At 41.0% G+C, this 19,233-nt stretch overlaps 1 protein-coding gene across 1 annotated transcript; it reads right to left on the bottom strand.

Moving 5' to 3' along the window:
- Positions 1 to 635: 635 nt before the first annotated feature.
- Positions 636 to 19,110, bottom strand: abcd2 (ATP-binding cassette, sub-family D (ALD), member 2). Its single transcript, XM_030720387.1, has 10 exons — positions 18,007 to 19,110; positions 17,529 to 17,709; positions 17,015 to 17,136; positions 11,783 to 11,945; positions 11,113 to 11,207; positions 8,111 to 8,256; positions 7,194 to 7,339; positions 5,722 to 5,806; positions 5,107 to 5,232; positions 636 to 4,956 (listed from the first exon to the last, which is right to left on the bottom strand). Exons 1-10 carry the CDS (start codon positions 18,949 to 18,951, stop codon positions 4,752 to 4,754), a joined length of 2,214 nt encoding a protein of 737 aa, XP_030576247.1. The 5' UTR covers positions 18,952 to 19,110; the 3' UTR covers positions 636 to 4,751.
- Between the last annotated feature and the right edge of the window lie 123 nt (positions 19,111 to 19,233).

Raw genomic sequence — 19,233 nt, 5'->3', positions numbered from 1 at the left:
TAAAAATAATAACATTTTAAATTTAAATTAAATTTAGATTTAAAACCTATGAATGATCAGGTAACATTAGATGATTTAACTTGGCCGTGCTGCCATCTAGTGGTGTATTCATATTAACACCTTGTAACTACACTAATGTTTTGCAACGTCCATAATAAGTTTGCCTTTTTATTATTTTCACTTGTGACAGTAGTGTCCACCTACAGCCACATTCACTGTGTACCTGTGCAGCATGGAAATATAGCACAGTTCATCATTTCATATTTATATTGCACATTTGAACATAAAAGTTCTTTTGCCTGATGCTAGAAACTGTCTAGAATGCAACACTTCGTTGTGGTTCCCAAAAGACCAGCTGTCTCTGAATGTGGGTGCTGATATGACTCAAACACTGCAAGCTTAAATATCCCACAGTGCTGGAACAGCTTGATTTGTACGTCAGCTTCAGCTGTGGGATGCTCCTATTTGCAATCAGACACTTACTGCACCCTCTACTGGAGCCTGACTGATACTGAAGCTTTGGGGATGCTGCTAGTTTAGCAATATGTATATACTGGCTGATATTATGTACAGTATATTTACATATTTATTTAAAAGTATTGAAGAAGAACATTCATTTTCCCCAGGTTGCTTTGTATTGTTTTATTTACAAGAAAATACATCTTCATCTTTCAACCTTTAGTATATGAATTTTGATTTGATGACCTTTATGTTGCTCCAGCTCTCTTGCTGTTCAGGTTTAAAGAACACAGATTCCTACACATACATCATATGAGATCCCAACAAATAAGGTCTGGGATACTGTTACTGAAAGTACAAAAGAACTACCGGTGTGGGAGAGCTCTCTTTAAAGTAATTATGACTTTAAAGCAATTATGTAATTAACTCCAAAGTGTAGTAATCCCTGGCTTTAAGGAAGAATCAATGCATGCTGGTCTGTGGTACATGGCAGCCTGATATTATCTCCAAAAACTACAATATCATTCTAAAACTTACACATAATCATCTTTCCATTTGTGACACTGTTGAAAATATTAATTTGGCTGCCCTGTAGCCATGGAATAACATGAAAATGGCCTTTCCAATAACTCCAGTTCACGCACCACACTCTACAGCAGATCTGAAATGTAACACCACATTGTGGCTCTAATAAAATGAAATAGCATGCACCATTAACACAATTATAAAATGACCGGTTATTAAGAAAGAAGAAACTCGTATGATCCAGTGTCTTAGAACTTGCTTCATCATACATAATCTCTCATTTACATTCAATCTCTTATTGAAAGATGGGGTGAGAACGTTTCAGTGTCAAAGTTATGCAGTGTAGTAAATCCACTGCAAAGGCCTTTTGTTTCTGGAGGGTTGAAAGAAATGATGAGGTCCCACTCGCAAGCCCAACATTCAGCATAGAGAAAATGTTCACAGGTAAACCAGGACCAACATAATGGTGAATACTGCACCTGCAATAACTTTTTTAGCCACATGGGGGCAGCAGAAACAAGCTGTGACCACCCACTCCCTGTTGCCAGAACGTCTTTGCCAGCAGGAGGATTTTACATGTCCAGCAGATACTATTTTTCACTCTCCTGCCCCTTTCATATGGATAACTCCACTCAAGCTGTGAATTTGAATGGTCAACAGTAAAAGAGTAGGTTTTAGCCTCAGTTAGGTTCAGTGTTGCAGGATGACTAGAGGATAATGAAACACTGCAACTCATGTCCAAAAAAATGATGTCCAAAAAATGCACAAATTTGATAAAAGGAGAAGACAGCACCTCATCATTTCTTCTCCCATCCATTCAAGAAATTTGGGTTTTTGTTGTCTTCATTTCCAAAGCTCTTGCCATGCCTGTGAATATATCAGCCACTTCTGTCAGCCAACCTCATTGTTCCAGTCCCACTTGGCAGACTCTTGTGTCATTCAGCGGATCGCGTGCCCTCCAGTCAACAGAGTCCACCGAACAAAGAGATCGTGTTTGGGGTCAGAAATGCCATTTTTGCAAGGCTGCGGTGATGCCCGTGACGCTCGCTCATGTACCAGAAGAAAACACTAGATTTTATTAAAAGAGAACATCCCAGAGAGTACCATTAGATATTAAAGGAAAGAAGTGGCTCAAAATTTTAAAATCCATTGCTTCCCAGTCACATTTTTGGAGGGGACAAAAGTTTGTCCTACAGTAACCTGGCAGCCCTCACCCTGAGCAGAGCAGCGCTGCATTTCAATGCTCTGAAGTCCTTTTCTTTGACTGCTCACTAAAAGCCAAGAGGGGAGGGTTCAGTGCTGACAGAGCAAAGAGCTGGCATGTAAGCATGGTAGGGATGCAGTTGGGCTCAGGCAAATTGCAAAATCCTGACATGCAAATGCAATAATATACATTATAAGTTTCATTACACATAAGATAATGTCTGCTTACTTATATACTTAGAATCAGAAGGTATATAAGTAAGGATTCCAACAAGTTGGTGTGTAGTCTGAAATACAGCAGTGCACTTACTGATGACATACTTGATTGTCATTCTCTGAGACTAACACCGATATGGTGGAATGTTAACCAATCAGAGGCATTTTAACAATACAGCAGGATTATAAACAAGGAGGAGTGAGTATTATGAGAATGTGCTAGTTAGTCAAGCATGAAATGGACACTGTTTGGCCCTTATTTGCCGTACAGTGAGACATAACATGGTGCAAAGGAAGTCCAAACTTAATAGGTGTTTTTTGTGTCACTGTAAGGCCTGAATAAATGAAAAATAACTCATATATTTATGTGCATTAAGTGAAATCTTAGGATCTCTTCTCTTAAAAGGGGACCTATGATGCTTTTCCTTATTTTCTGTCATATAAATTTATAGTGTTATGGTGAGGGAAGCTCATATTAAACCCGATTTCTGATTTCAGACACTTTCTAATAAGCTTGGATCTCCTTATATAGTCATCTCAGGCCTACAAAAGCCCCACCCACCAGGGTATCCAGATTGCTTGTGCGGGGCAGCCAATCAGAGGAAAGTTGGCTCAAAGGGAGGGTGGCCTCCAAGGGGGAGGAGCTTGAACAGTCTGTCAGACCCAGTATAAGACATCCAAGGATTATTTTAAGCTGGAAATCATCCAAAGCGACCCTATTAGAGTCCAGGACTAAACATGAGAATAAGCATAATAGGTCCCCTTTAAATCAGCACAATCTGAAAGGCAGAGGAGGTCCAGTTTACAGTTCATGCACCAACAGGAGGATTTACACAGGTTTAAACCACAAAAAGAGAGCATGTTCAAAGGACCTTTAGCAGCTGTAACTGCAGGCTACAGCCATCACACAGGACCACGTCATTCATTTTCCAAGAACAGAAAAAAAAATCACTAGTTTCACAGTATCACAATTTTCCATCTTTGTTCTCAGTAACTTCACATGTGACCAATGAAGGACTTCATCACCAGCTGGAAAACCACCAGTCAAGAGGCTGAAATTCCAAAAAAAAAGAAACTAGTCGCACCAAAGTCTGAACAGCCTATGTATTATAACTTAATAATTATAAACTAATATAATGTGGAGCATCATCTGGAATATGGTAGGCTATTTAAAGACACACTTCATGACTGGATGAGCAGAGTGCAATTTATCATTACCAAAATTCACATGAAGTCATCCTTTCATTGGCTGGCAAATGTTATCAATGCTTATTGTCTACTATGTTTGAGATAACCAGCTTCAAATTGAACACCAAATCAGGAAATATCTCGAATGAATAGCATCTCTTAGCCTCAATGCTGAAACACTCTGATGTAGAGTGAGCTTACTAATGCTGCTTTTTCCTTTAATTTGTCACCCTTCTCTGTGTGTGTGTGTGTGTGTGTGTGTGTGTGTGCTTGTTTACTTAAAAAAAAAAAATCCTCTCGTAGCAGCGTCAGCCTGCTCTTCCTCACTGGACCTCTTTATCTCATTGTATTTGTTCAATAAACCAGAAACCTATAGTTCTGCAGTCAGACCTGCGTCACTAATCGTTCTAATAATAGAGTCGGCATCTGAGCCCGCACCAGCGGTTCATGGGGGTGCAACCTAACAAAGGCTAGTACGAGATATAAGGAAACAGATTGTACTGTGGCTCTGGAAACAAATTTATAAACATTAAGTTCAGGAAAACTAAAATCTGCTGCTAAACTGTGGAAACTGGAAATATCTCGTGTACTAAGCCTGGAATACTGCTTTGGACACCAAAGTGGTTTCATTTAAAAAGGTTTTTCCAGCTAAATGCAGCTCCCAGAGCTGCCACGACAAGCACAAACAGCCCTCTGAAAGCAGAGTAAAGTGCTACAAAACAAACAAATTCATCGTCTTGGTTAATTTGTGCCACTTTGAGCAGCAGCAGATTGATCCTGACAATTATGTACGCTAAAAGCAATCATTAAAAAAAAACAATCTACCAATGAAGATGCAGCCGGCGTGCATTACAATACTTTTTTGACTGCACTTCAGTCTCCCCACTTCTCGGATTGGAGCGTTGTAAAGGAGAGGTTGAAAAGAAGAGGGAGGAGAGAAAGGAGAGCTCAAAGGCAAGCTGGCATTGAGAGCTCTCACGCTTTAACGGGAGGCTCAGAGCGAAAGAAAAAAAATCAAACTGGGCAAAAAGAAAAAAAAAAGCCTACTAACAAACTGATTTCTTTGTTTTTCATAGCCTCACATCTCCTCCTCCCACCAGCTTCTTCTTTTCTCCTCATCTCATCTCCCCCTTGGGCCTCTTCCTCCTCCTCCCCCACCCTCACTCCTCAGCTGTTTTGAGGACAGAGTCGTCTCCAAGGATCTTGCAGAGCTCGTTGAGGCGATTCTGCATCTCGGGAATGCCAGCCAGCTGGGCCTCCAGCCGCTGCTTCTCCTCGGTGAGCGAGAGGCGCGTCGCCGTGTCCAGCTGCTCAAAGCGCCAGCCCCCCTCCCCGTCGAACTGCAGCAGGTGAGTGTGGTACTTCCTGGAGGCGGAGTGGAAGGATTTGAAGCAAGAGAGGGAAAAGCGCACAGTAGTTCACAAATGTATTTACTCCCTGTTACTCTCTGAAGACGCGTATAAGCTACGCTACCCTTTATGGACCAAAATATTTCCCCAGTGTGACATGTCTTACCACAGGGAGGGTCTGTGTGTGATGGAGAGGAGGGAGATGCCGGCATCCTTGGCAGCCTGGAAAATCTTTCCTTCCACATCAATGCTCACAGCGCTGGTGCACTCATCCAACAGGGCATATTTAGGCCTGACAGAGGGAAAGGACATGATTTTAAGTTATTGCTGAACATCTACTCCATCCAGTCAGATTGGTCACATAATGAGATAATGTGTCTACACCCAAAAACAAGATCAAACACCAGATGAACTATGATTTTGAAGGGGACCTGTTGTGCTCATTTTTATTCTTGGACTCTTCTAGAGTAGCTTAGCATAATTCACATAGCTGTGTGCCTGTGATTGACGTATTAAAGTCCTCTCTACGAGGAGAAAAAACATTTAAAACATTATGGAGCCTGGAATTTTGGCTCACAGGCTGCATATAACTGCAAATACACTGATCTTATTATTTGAAACTTTGGCCAAGTTTATTATGAGCATCCACCATTTTTGACAATAAAGTTATGACAATTTACAGCTGCATTTTCTTTTAAAAAGCACATGCAAATATGCAAACGATCACAGGCTAATGGGCTACATGCTAAGAAGCGCTAACAAAGAGGTTGCTTCTCCTTACTTGTGGTAGAACATGCGGGCCATGCCCATCCTCTGCTTCTCACCTCCTGACAGCACATCCTTCCAGTCCAGCTCAGCATCCCAGCCTGAACAAAGAAGGAGGGTTTGCACAATAAACCAGAAGTTTTTGTACTTTTTGTAACTAGCTTCTGAAAGCTGAAGTCAAAGTTTTACTACCAGGGGGCAGCATGTTACCAATAGTTCTTTTAACTTTTTAAGCCTTTATGACAGGGAACCTGAGAGAGAGTACTGGCCCAGGACGGATTCGAACCTTGGCCCCTGCAATAGACTAAAGTATGAGTTACTTGTTGATCCCCAGTGAGCTAAACTGAAGGCTGAAGCCATCTCTCAGCTACAGTTGTAAATAAGAATATGTGCTTAATGACTTTTGTGGTTGGTTCACTGCGCCATCTTGTGGTACAAGTTGGTATAACATGAAGGCACAGCCTGACCCTATTTCAGGGTCAGGCGTTATCACTTCAGCAGCACACAGTGCTGTGAGAAAGTATTTGTCCTCTTCCTGATTTCTTAGTTTGTTTGTTTTTTAAAATAATTTTTAACCACATGAATTTTTGTCAGCTTTTTCTACATAAAGAAGTTCAGAGTGTGATGACACACAAATACTAATGAGTGAAGTCCAAAAACGCAACACATTACTTTGCATTAAACACTAAACTGTAAAAAGCTGAACAATATATAGTGTTTACTAGGAGGTGTCTCCAATCTCCCTGCCCTGTGAAACAGACAGGCTCTTGAATACAAAGAGTGTGTGACAGCTTTGGGGACTGAACATTAAATCCTATTTGGATTTCTATATTGCATGTGGCTGCGTGCCCCCGTTAACAACTGACGATCCATGACTGCATACACGTGCGCTGATTAACATGAGTAATCAAAACCTTTCCTAACTTTTTCACAGTGCAGCTATTCATGCATTAAACCTTCTTGCAGCGCTAAGCTTTGTACAGTAGTTGGTTCACAACAGTAGTCCCATTTGTTCTGCGGGAGAGCAGAGCAGCTGCTAATTAGTCACACACTCAAGTTTAGGCGATACCAATAATAAGCAAACTCAAACTTCTGGCTGGCACCCAGTCTGATTGCAAACACCAGCAAACCTGCTCTGCACTTACAATCTTTATGCTTTGGAAAAAAAAAGATGAAACGGTTTGTAAAATGAAGGTGATGATGTTTTATGTAGCCCACGGCTATTTATTCATCACAAGATTCAGCAGTGGAGGTAATGCTTATTTGTCTATTACAGTGCTTTGGCCCAGCAGCTTTTTTGGGTGGTGTTTCTCTGGACCGCTGAGTTATTTTAGTCCAGGTAATGGTCTGTTGTGTTGGTCTCTCTTTTTTTATATCTAGTGTTTCTGTGTCTTTTGATCTGTGTGACAAACTGCTGCTCTTACACAGATAAATAAAGCTGTGTTGCCTTATCAATCTTTATAAAAGCCGTCCTCCTTCCTCTCCTACCTCCCTCTCTGGTGACAATGTGATTGAGGTTGACTATGGCCAGGATGGCCTCCAGGTCCTTGTCACTCATGCCTCTGGCAGCCATGTCCACCACCGAGTCCGGGTAGATCACCTGGTCCCGCAGTGAACCTATTGACATGTATGGCCTGGGGAAACACACACACACCGTATCAGTTAAGTGCAATAGAGAATGTGTGTGCTTAACAAAGGCACTTTTAGACATTTAAGGAACTCACACTGAAAGAAAAACCTCCGTTTTGTTGTGTTGGGTTCTGTTACAGCTGCCAGGTGGCCATCTCATCCTATGTATAAAATATTTACTGCTCTACAGGAGGGAATCAGCCATGGGTACGGTTACATTTGAAGGTTCGGCTAAGACTGCTTCACACATGGGCAGCAGATCCTTGGTTTGAATCTCAACTGATCTCGAACCATTACCTGTAGGTCACTCCCTTACTCTCTCCAGCTGTATTTCCTATATTTGTTTCACTGTCTCTCCAAAATCAAAGTATGAAAATGATAAAACTGAATCATAATAATTGCTGATTCATCAGTTATCTAACTGTTACAGCTTTAGCTAGGTGGTAATGCTGTAAAATATCTTCTTTGGCACCTTTGACTAATAACATGTTGACAAATTTTAATATCATCAGACTTTTTTGCCCTATAAGGACAGTGGTTACACATTGGATAATTACTAGATTATGATTATATTAAATCATTCAACAGAGGTGGTACTTATAACCTAATCTGGACAGTAAATATTTGACTCTGTCCAGAGCTCTGGTTTCTCTGTCAGCTGCACAAACGTGCTCAGATCCTGTTACAATGGATTAGATTACTGTTAGGGTTCACTGGTACAGTTGTTTTCTCTGCTGTGGAATCTACGATTATTGAGTGCGCATTTGTGCGTATACCTCTGAGGAATGTAGAACATATGCTGAGGGGAGGGCTTGTGTAGGCGGCCCCCGTAGACGGGCCACAAGCCGCCGAGGATCCTGAACAGAGAGCTTTTCCCACAGCCATTAGGCCCTGTGATCAGAAGGTGCATGCCCTCTTCAACCTGAAAGGGAGAGACGATTTATTAATTCTCCTAAAGCAGAGTGGGCTGTCAGCATAATTACAACGCATCATGAGGACATGAAACTGTGGGAAAAGCATTATGAGTGGGTGTTAAGCTGTTACACAGTATAAGATAGTGGTGATTGGCACTGCAAACAGGAGAGCTGAAATCGCAACACAAGCAGACTGGAAAATATTCTCCCCAGATATCCTTGCCTTTTAACAGGACCCTGCATTGTTTGGGTTTGTTCTCTGAACCATTGTGAGCTACAGCTGGGAGCCAGATCGAACTGTTTGGAGGGAGCATGCCTGCAGCAATCATGAAAAAAGGCTTTCTATCCCTGAAAAGTAGTTTTGTATGTTGAACATTTTTTTTTTTTTTAAATCTGGACCAAAAATACAAATATCATTTACAAAATAATGATCTGACGCCTATCAAAATTTAATATTTGATATATTAGCATTCAGTAAATTACAGCTAATAACAGTTATTATTACTGCTACCAATGATTATGTATTTTTAACCATCTTAAGCCAGGTATCCTGGTGCTAGCTATCTTCTAGAGGGTCACCTTAGCTTTTTAAAGTTGCTGAACTGGACCTCTCATAATATAAATTATACTAACAGACTGTCCAAGAAGTGCTCAAGTTTTTTTGTTTTTGTTTTTTGTTGTTGTTCTGGTGAATGAAATTCTAGCATTATTTTATTTATATATAAGTACCAATTAGTAAGTATCGGTGTGGCTACATCTTACTAGCCAAGCTAGCTAGAATTAGCTGATAACTTGTCACTCCACACTCTCATCTAAATAGGCTAAAAAAAAAAAACAGTAGCAATGTCTCTAACGCTAACGCTTTGAAACAATAGTACAGTCTTTTTGTTATTCTTAATGAAATGCTAGCATGGTTAGCCATGGTTCCTGTTGACAGTAAAGAGTTGTCCAAATACTGGGCCTCATTCACAAACAGTGCAGATGAAAGTTTTACATACAAATTCATCAATATTTTCATATCTACCTTTGTTCGTACTAATTTAGAACTGCCTCAGGCCACTCTTACTATTACTTGTACCACTACCACTACTAATTATTATTATTTTGTCTTTTGGTCATTATTTACAGTTTCCCGAAACATCATTAGCTAAAAATCCTCACAATTAGAATTAAATAAAGTACCAATCAAAAGTTTGGACACACTCACTGGTATTGTACAAAACAATAATATATTACATGTCTGAATGCAAATTACTAAGTGAAACTGACTTTAACCTTTTCTAAATATATTTTAATAGGCATTATCATATCATTAAAATCACTTCCACCCTTACTGGATGACATCACTTACAGTCTAATTACTTGACATTATCTCACAGATGCTGGAGAATGTGGCTGTTTTTTTGTGAATTTCATATCAACTTCAATGTCAAAACGTTCCTTTTTTTTTTCTTTACTTGAGCCACAGCAAAAATAAATAAATAAATAAATCCCTCCAGTGGAAGCACTTTGGAAAGCTGAGCGGTTTCTGGCTTCATCCTCAGAATTATTATTTTAGTCTCTTCAAGCAGGATGTTCTCCTGCTTTTGTTGCCTTAGCGAGCAGTGCAGGGGTCTCTCTTATTGTCACCACTTTCTCTGCTTCACCTCCAGGTTGACTTGTTTCCTTATATAAATGGGAGCGTGGCTGTATGCAGCTTGCAGGTAACAAGCATGGGCCTGTGGCTTTAGAATGAGTCTGATTCACAGTGTTAAGAACGGCCTGAGGCACATGTCTCATAAATCTGACTGTAATTTTGTATGCAGACTTGATTTTTTTGTGCAGGGTAAGAATATTTCTGTGCACATATTAATTAATGACACCCATTATAAGTAAGAGCAAAAAATATATCTCATTAGTAGATTATTTAGTTTTCTCTACATTTGCTTGCTTTATTTTAGCAAACTTATCAGTTACACTCTCCAGGATCCCATCTATCATACACTGTGGCACTTTAGTGTGGAATTTTAAAATATAAGATTTAAAAGAACAGGCATTTAAAATTTTATGTATGATATTTATATTGAAACTGAGGCTTTTAAGCACAGCGTCAGCAGATTTTCCTCTTATCAGCTCAATGTTAGCGGGGTACTCTGGTGTAATGACCTCAACCCAGCCTACATAATTGGAGCTTGGTGTAGTCTGCACAGAGGTCTGTTTGCCTGTGGCTATCAAAAGAGATAAGCTATTCCTATTAATTAGTAATGATCACAGCAGCTGATTATTTTTTTATTTATGTCTCAAAAAACATCTTATCAAAAACATCATTATGCCAGTGTTTCTTACTGTTGCCTCCTAACAAAAGAAGTCAACACTTTAAAGGCAGCTTTGAATAAAGGAAACATTGTGTCTTGTATCAAAATTATCTGCAATTAAATCATGCTAATTCAGTTATCCTTGTACAAAGAACAGGTGCGAGGATCAGCAGACCCTCAGCCTCTTTTAAATTTGAGAGTAAAAAAACAGAACTTGTGCTAAATGCAGGATCAGATCTTTGCAGTAGAGCCATATCCATGACACAGACCATTGTGCATTATACATTGCATGCAAATAGGAGCTGGTACTGTATGTCCGATCTGTGATTTTAACCACCTCGAAATCCTCATGAGGTGAATACAGTAGTGAACATCCTGAGGGTTGCAACAAGTTGGCACCCAGTGGATCTATCTGCTTTCTAATGAGACCCCAGGGAATTGTTCTTAAATGCTAATAAGTGCTACATGGACCAAAATCCTCAGGAACGAGGTAAAAGTCAGAGGGGCCTGGACTATCAGGTGAAGTGCAGCTGTAGAATACAGGAGAGCAGAAGAAAAAAGATTAGTCACCTTAAAGTTCAGGCAAGACACAACGACGTCTCCATTTGGTGTGATAATTGGGACGTTTTCACACACGATACCTTTGTCCACATCAATCACTTCCCCTGCAGAGAAACAGAAACACAGAAGAAGGATCAGGAAGTGCAATGATTACATATTAGACTAACAGACTGGACTATCTGTATTTTTCAATTCACATATTCAGCATTACTCTTTAACATAAGATGCTTTCTATTAGAGTGCATCCAACCTTTGGCCATTTAGATTATTGATTTCTTACAATATAAATAATTGATCTGTAAGTTGGGCCAGATAAGGGTTTGTGTAATGCATAAAATTTGCTCAGACACCATAAATTAGCAGCAGAATTTGAGCCTGAAGTCAGCGTCTAAGAGAAATTCATTTCTATTGAGTAATATTAATGACACAACTGCTGAACCTATATGCTAATATCCATGAACTGATGGTTGGACAACAGAATGGATAGAATAATTATTGGTTTAATGCTGATTATGTTTTGTCCAGAGCTGAATCAAAGCTTCCTCTGGGCTTCAGAAAGCAGAAGTTGTAAAAGCTTCCCCAAAACAGCAGCAGAGATCTGTCGCGCTGATGCTAGGCTATTCCTCTCCTGTTTCTTTGAATGTATCAAGAGGTGTTATATGTGCACACAGCAAGCTACCCTTTATTTCCAGAGGTCCATCTATGTGCATCTCAGGCTTGCTCTTCTTCTCTGTTCCCGTTGTGGCTGATACAGAAGAGCGCTTGTAAATGCCCTTCTGGACGTCCTCGAACACCAAAAACATGTTGTGGACCCTCGCAGTGTAGCCTGCCAGCTCCGTGACCTGTCCCAGCAAACACACACAGGGGTCCACAGTCAATCTCTGGTAGATGTTAGTGTGGCCATGACTGCAATAAAGGTCACGATCATGGCCATGTGCCTGATAAAAGTGTGACTCTACGTGTGCATGACTTAGAACATGGATTCTAAAGCAGGGATGATTTTAACCTCAGCTGCTGTGTCTGCAGTGGCCAGAAAATATATTCCACTTATGTAAAAAAAAAAAGTTCTTTCCTATGTGCTGTGTTTGAGACTGTATTCAATTCAAAAAGCCAGCTGAATATATTGCTTTTCCCCAACAGATCAATTGTGCCAGAGGTCTCTTCCTGTTAAAAGGAAGGTCTTCCTCTCCAATTTCGCCAAGTCCTTGTTTATAGGAAATGATCAGGGTCTAATGAAGGCCACAAGGCTGAAGCGTTATGTCTGTTGGCATGGCCAAAATAGACTACTGAAACTGAGATCTGCCAGCTTTTTCCCTGAAATTTGTGCCAGTGCTCCCTGTTTGCTTTTTGGTATTCAACGCTGGAATTCTTCAGGTTCTCTCTTGAATATTATGGAGTATTTACAATATAAAGCACCTTTAGATTGCTGTTGTATACTGGGGTTATTTGAATAAAACTGAATGATTTTACAACTATCAACTAACCAAACATAATGTCGACATAGCCAAGAAAGCACTGTGCCTTAAGAAAGTGGGAAAAATTCTAAGTACTTGGACTACAAATGGGAAAATATTCATCAAACTAAACAGAAAACCTGAGGAAGCTAAAGTGCTGATCATCAAAAATCTGGAGGATCTAGATAAATATCAACAAGCATGAATCAGACTTTAAACAAGTTAACGAGCAACTACACACACACTTATAACATACACTGAAAGAAAACTCATCTACAGCTGGAGAAAATAGCTGCATCACTCAAGAGGACTGCTGAATATGATCAACTGGAACTGAAACCATTCAAATATATGGATCACAATACACAGGACTTGGAATATGAAATAGACCCAGACAACAAGTTCTTCTTTTCTATCAATAATAACTGCTGCTACTATACAAATGAACAGTACAACCAGGGAATAAACACTGAGAATAAACTATCAATTATCCTCTTCAACAGCAGAAGTCTATATGCAAATTTAAATTTTTATATCATTTATAATTTTTAGGTTTATATCAATAAGGTAGGTGGATAAATATAAACCAACAACAACGGAGTAGCGGTGGGATTAAATAATTGTGTATTGTTGCTCCTTTTTGATATGTGAACTGAATGAGAAAAGGGGACCAATACAGGAGTATTGAAATTGACATTTAAGGACTGTTGGGATGCTGCACAGTGGTAAACATGGATCTGTCCCAACCTTTTTGCAACATGTTGCTTCAATCAAATTAAAAATGTGCTGAAGTCTGTCTTAAAATGATACATTTTCTCAGTTTAAACATTTGATATGTTTTCTACGTTCTACTGCAAATAAAACATGGGTTTATTGAAGCTTTTTTGGAATTGGCATTGCATTTCTTTACTTTTTGCTCATGCCTTTGGCTTACTTAAAATGTCATATACTGTATTTGCTTTTCCTCTTGTGCTTCTTTGCATTGTGATAACACACGTACACAAATTCCCCACATAGCTCAAAAACCCTGCTGCTATCTTACTTCCAGAGTAAGACTTTTACCCTGACCATAGCCAGCTCTGAATACCATCCCTAATGAATATCCTGCTTTTAAGCTACTTTTTAAAAGAGATTAATTTAAATGATTTAATATATTTTTGTTTTTAACAAAGAACACCTGTCAAGAAAGTATAAAAAAGAAGCAGACGTGATTAAAAAGATTTATAAATTATGACTACACACCAAGAAAATAATGCATTTACTGCTGTGAGGCAAAAGGGAAAAGGAGCCAAATGTGTTTACAGGCAACTGGAGGGTGTTTCTTTTGGCTTTTTGTGTTGCACCCTGCAGCGAAGCAACGCAGGCTGTTGACACAGCTTGATTATATTAAACAACAAGCACCATTTCTGAGAATTCATGGACTCCATGTGGGGCAGCAGACTGGCTCAAACTCATTCAACCAGTCACATTTCTACTCATGTGCTGGTTGACCCGCTGGCTGCCAAAGCCCAACAGCATAATAATATATGCACAGCTTTAGTTTAGTTTATTAGGATCCTCGTTAGCTGCAACGCTGACATTTAATATTCAAATTCTTACACGAAATAAATGGACATCTTATGCAAGAGAGATAATTCTGTAACTAATCGAGTAATCTATTTAAAACGTTTAACCAGCCTAGCATGTAGCATTAAAATATTTGTCCTGAATTCACACTAAAATGTTGGGTAAGTTAAATACTACTACCCAAAACCAAAGCCAATCAAAAGAAAGTGGGCTTTAAAGTGAGTGGAGGTAAAACAGTGTGTTACAAAGCCCAGTATGAGTTAATAAGGATTATTTTGAACTGTGATCTAGTAGCAGAATAGATCCCCTTAACTAACACCTAAATGCAGATTAAAATAATGGAACTTGACTGTCCACTTGTAAACACAGCCCAGTGCCGAAGACCAGACATGGCAGGTCCTCATCAGGTGCATCCTGGGTTTCTGGGTCACTGAGTAGACACATTAATAAACAGTCATTTCTTTCCATTTCTCCTAAATAGAGTTCAAGTACAAACCATGATCTTTCAGCTCTGCACTTCTGCAGAGCAGAAAGATCAACAGATGGAGGATTATTTGCAGCTAAGCTGAGCCCTGAGAGAAGGAGCTCTCAGAACCCACACACACACAAGTACCAGGTTTCACTGACCTACAGTGACATGAGAGTGATGGTGGATTCACTCTTCAGGAAGTGATGCTTATTTAAGCCCTCTGCGTTCAGTTCTGCTCCTATAATAGAATTCTATGCAGTCTAACATGTACAGCATCAGAGAACCAGCTTGACCCAGTTTTTTTTTATTTAGTCCCTAGATCATGTGCTAATATATACTACATATCCTTCCAATTTGAAGATACAGTGATATATTATTGTGAGTTAGCCAGCATATCCCCACACCTGTGTCCTTTTCTCACAAAAAAAAAAAAAAAAAAAAAAAAAAAAAAAAATATATATATATATATATATATATTTTTTTTTTTTTTTACCAATTTCGATATAACTGGAAAAACTTTTGGTCCTACTTTGTGATTGTGGAGCTTCTGCTTGTAAGGCAGAAGAAGAACAAAAACATAATCAGATGATGAGCATCAAACTACCACAAGCTAGTACTTGTCATGGGCCCATCTGATCTCAAACACACACACACACACACGCATTTCCACATTAAATAGGCAGAGTGTGTGGAGGCGTGAGCTGGGCACAGTGCCTCAGGAATGCACTCCGCCCCTGCTGTCTGTCAAACAGCACACACTCACACGTCTCTCGGCCTTGCATGCAGGGGCATGCTGCTCTGCATCTCAAGTCTGGGCTCCACACACACGCACGCTCAGAACAGAAGTGCACGCAGGCTTAAACTCGTATCCTCCAGGAAAGTGTTTTGCATAACAAACTGACATTCACGGTGTGAAAAAGGTGGCACGACGGAGAATTTCTTTTTAGAAGAGGTGGTACAGTTCAGGAAGCTGACAGCAAACCGCAAGCAGTTTGAAACTGTTTCATTTCCTCCTCTTCAGGACTGTTACAGACTGCTAAAACTAGCTGACAGACAAGTTACTCGCTGACAGGCATGCAATACGCCCACCAAATCTTTGCTCAAATATTGCATATTTTACAAAGAGAATTATCAAAAGCCTGGGATAATACATGCTAATACACAGGGTGGCATGTGATCACTAAGGAGTTGCACCGCAGCACAGCTTCAGCACAAATGTGCTGCAGTCAAATCCTCTTATTGACCTCAAAATGCAGCCTGAGAGAGAGAATGAATGGGTCTCGCGAGTTTTTTTTTTTTTTTTTTTGGATTAAAGTGCAATGAAAGATCAGGGATTTGGCTATCAATGAACAAGGTCTTTCATTCACTATTTTTTTTTTCTTCTTCAAGTTGAAATTCTTGCGTGCACGGTGAGCTTTACAGCAACAAGAAGAAGAGAGATGGACACACATCCATCAAACACTGAGAATGTGCACAGATGCATCTCATCCGTCTGTTTGTCCACTCGTCCATCCAAACACAGAGTGCTGCTCAAACTCAGCTGTTTTATTTCTCCTGACATCTAAGACGAAAATGGCATCTGTGTTAGCACGGAAACTCAGCTCTTCGTGTGGCCTTTTGTTACCCTATTTTTACTCACTCACACTAGCTATTTGCTACAGACCCACAATCTTTTTTTCATTTTCATCACAGAGGGACGGTTACACATAAAAAAGCTGCAAAGTATATTGGCAAAGGACAAAATGTTGCCTGATTATATGCTTAAATAAGAACAAAAGACCTCATATGAAACTTTGGTTGCAGACTTTATATAATAAACTACAGGAACTAGAGTATTACATAAATGAACCATTATTAATAAAGTCTGTTATTAACAGATTAATCACTTACTCATAAAGTCTATTACATATCCAAAAATAATGAAAAATTTGTAATGCAAGGCCTTAAAGGGGAGTATTTTACAGTTGCTTTGCATGACTCATTGTCCACAGGTTGAAACAAGCTGTTTTACCCCCCCCCCCCCCCCCCGCTTCAAGCCAACTTGTCTTCTGATTGGCTGCCCCTTGCAAACAGAGGGTCTGAACAGCAGGTGATTGGGTCTGCAGGGCTCACAGCCAGAGCTGTGTGCCTGAGATGAGCATATTAAGGATAAATATATGCTCTCACTGACATCACACAGACAACAAGAATAGAGAAAAGCTGTCTAAGATGGAGAGTTTAGAGCAATTCACTTCCTGTGGGTAAGCAAATCTTTTATCTGTCTAACTGTAACTTTCAGCACAGACAAGTATTAAATACAGGTGTGCATGAAGGATTGGTGTAAGAGGTGAGCCCGCGAATCTCAATTCATGAAGTTCTCTTATTATTTTCAGAAAGAAAATTACAGCAAAGTTGCGTTAAATTTGGCATACAGTGTGTGCACCTCTTTGTAGGAGGACATGATCCTCTCGATGGCGTCGGCTCCCGAGGCCAAGAGGTTCCGGGCAGTAGTGAACGCCTCCGTCCTCTCACTCACCATCACCTGAGTCTGACCATCTGCTGTTTCTATAGCGTGGGGAAGAGAGAGAGAGAGAGAGAGCAAGACAATTAACTTCAGAACCTCAAAAGACACAACGGAGCTGTGTGCGTCAGCGGTGTGGAACATACTTTCACATTTGTACCTGTGAGCATGAGAGCACAATGGAAAAAAGTTCATTACATATCCGTAGCTACAGTGCAACAAGAGCAAACAAAGGGACTCAGTTACAGGTTTATTTTTGATGCTGAGAACTCATTAGGGAGGTGTGGGAGGCAGCTACTGTTTTCACACATGCTAATCAGCTCCTGCTTGAGGGGGAAGCAGTAACTACAACTATCATAGTTGCACTTAAAGGTTTACTACACATGACATACAAGAAGGTAAGCTAGAGTCATGCTACGCCTAATGAGCTCCCTACCGCTGTCAGCGAAGCCGGTGGCTGTGATGATGGGCACAGCCACCATGACGAGCCCAGCACCACTCCACACGTACTTCATCAGGAACTGCTCGATCATGATGTACCAGAGACGTTTGGACAGGATCAGGTTCATCTGGTCTGCCAGAGCCCGGTAGCACTTCTGCAGCTGACACATCTCCACCTGCAACGGACAGTAAAAACACAGCACGTGGCAGCACAGACATTTCCTCAGGCAGCAGTAGACTGAACATTGTTATGAGTGTGACCATGCATCTTAGCTGGCCATCCTCAAAAGACCTACCTCACCTGAGGTAATTCCATTGGTGCCTACATATTGCAAATGTGTTACTTATTTGACAAGTTATACAGAACATCAAGATACAGGAACATCCTAATAATGACACAACAATGGTAACTCCCACACTGTTTCCATTCTGCAGCTAGTACTCTACATATGCCCACATCCCCCTCTGCATACCTTGTGTCCTCTGTAGAATGCTATTTCCTCTGCGTTAGCAATGATCCTAGAGTGCACATAGCGCAGGTAGCCCTTCCTGTGCGCCTCTTCGGCCACCAGCTTGCCAAATTTGGGCGAGCATGCACGCAGGACTTTAGCCGTGGCAAACACCACGAGCCCGGCCAGCAGGGTCGGCCCGGAGGCGTTGGCTCCCCTGGACCTCGCGGTCTGAATCAGCGTGTAGGAGGTCAGCATCACATCCAGGATAGGCTTGGTGAGGTTAGAGTAGAGATGGGCGACAGACTGGGAGAACATCATCACATCCTCGGTGAGAGATTGGTCCGGGTTGGCGAGCCTCCCGTCCATGTTGCTGACTTTGTAGTAGGTCTGATCGGTGAAGTAGGTCTGATATGCATGGTTCACGAGCCGGGTGCGGAAGGCCAGAGCCAGTTTGCATTCCAGGTACCGAATGGCGCTGTTGACGAACGTGGCCGGGATGGCAATGAGGAGCCATTTGACCAGCTGGATGATGAAGCGTTTGGGTTTTTTCTCCACGATCGTTTTGACGATCTTCCCGTCCAAGCTTGCCACGTAAATAGACAGAAACGTCCTAGATATCAACGCCACTGAGTGCAAGGAGAGCAAAGCGAGCTCTCTGGAAACAAGCTTGGGAAAAAGGATTTTACCAAGTTCCAGGATCTGCTTGAAAAAATCTGCATTTACCCCCGGGGATGCTTTCCTATCAATCACGGCATCTATCGGAGTCTTCCCCGTGCAAGTGGAGCCGTTCTCCGCCTTTGAACCCCGCCGATTACTCCCATGATCTTTGCTTTTGCAGAGCTGCTTGCAGATGACGGGGTACAGCGTTTTCACACCGTAAGCAGCAACCGCAAGAAACACGGCTCGCTTCGCCGCAGCGGTGCGGTCCCATCTCACTTTGGACGCCGCATCGAGGATGTTGGACATTTTTCAAGCGTTAGTCGTCTCTGCAACCAGCCCTTACTGCACCCATCCCCCAGACCAGACTCACCGCGTACATATAAAGAGAGTGGGGGACTTCTGATGGCCGGATTGATGTGAAGCGAGTCCGATACTCGTACCGCTACATTATGCTCCTTTTTTGCGCCAGCGACAAGCGCGACAAAATACAGCAATTACACTTCCGGTTATTGTCGCCAAATTAAAACCGCTCATACCTCACTACACGGTGCTGGTTTTTATTTTATAAAGAAAATTAGCCCAACATCC

The sequence above is a fragment of the Archocentrus centrarchus genome, chromosome 23 (genome assembly GCF_007364275.1).
Source record: "Archocentrus centrarchus isolate MPI-CPG fArcCen1 chromosome 23, fArcCen1, whole genome shotgun sequence".
NCBI classification, from domain to species: domain Eukaryota; kingdom Metazoa; phylum Chordata; class Actinopteri; order Cichliformes; family Cichlidae; genus Archocentrus; species Archocentrus centrarchus.
Note: the sequence above shows the minus strand (reverse complement) of the source record. Positions and strands in the feature narration are given on the sequence as shown.

Excerpts from the sequence above, each read along its gene's own strand:
- abcd2 (XM_030720387.1), bottom strand. The coding sequence starts at position 18,951 with ATGTCCAACATCCTCGATGCGGCGTCCAAAGTGAGATGGGACCGCACC. Across the intron at positions 17,137-17,528 it reads CACCGGCTTCGCTGACAGCG|AAACAGCAGATGGTCAGACT; the intron begins GTAGGGAGCTCA and ends CCCACGCTATAG. Across the intron at positions 4,957-5,106 it reads ACACACAGACCCTCCCTGTG|GAAGTACCACACTCACCTGC; the intron begins GTAAGACATGTC and ends CTCCGCCTCCAG.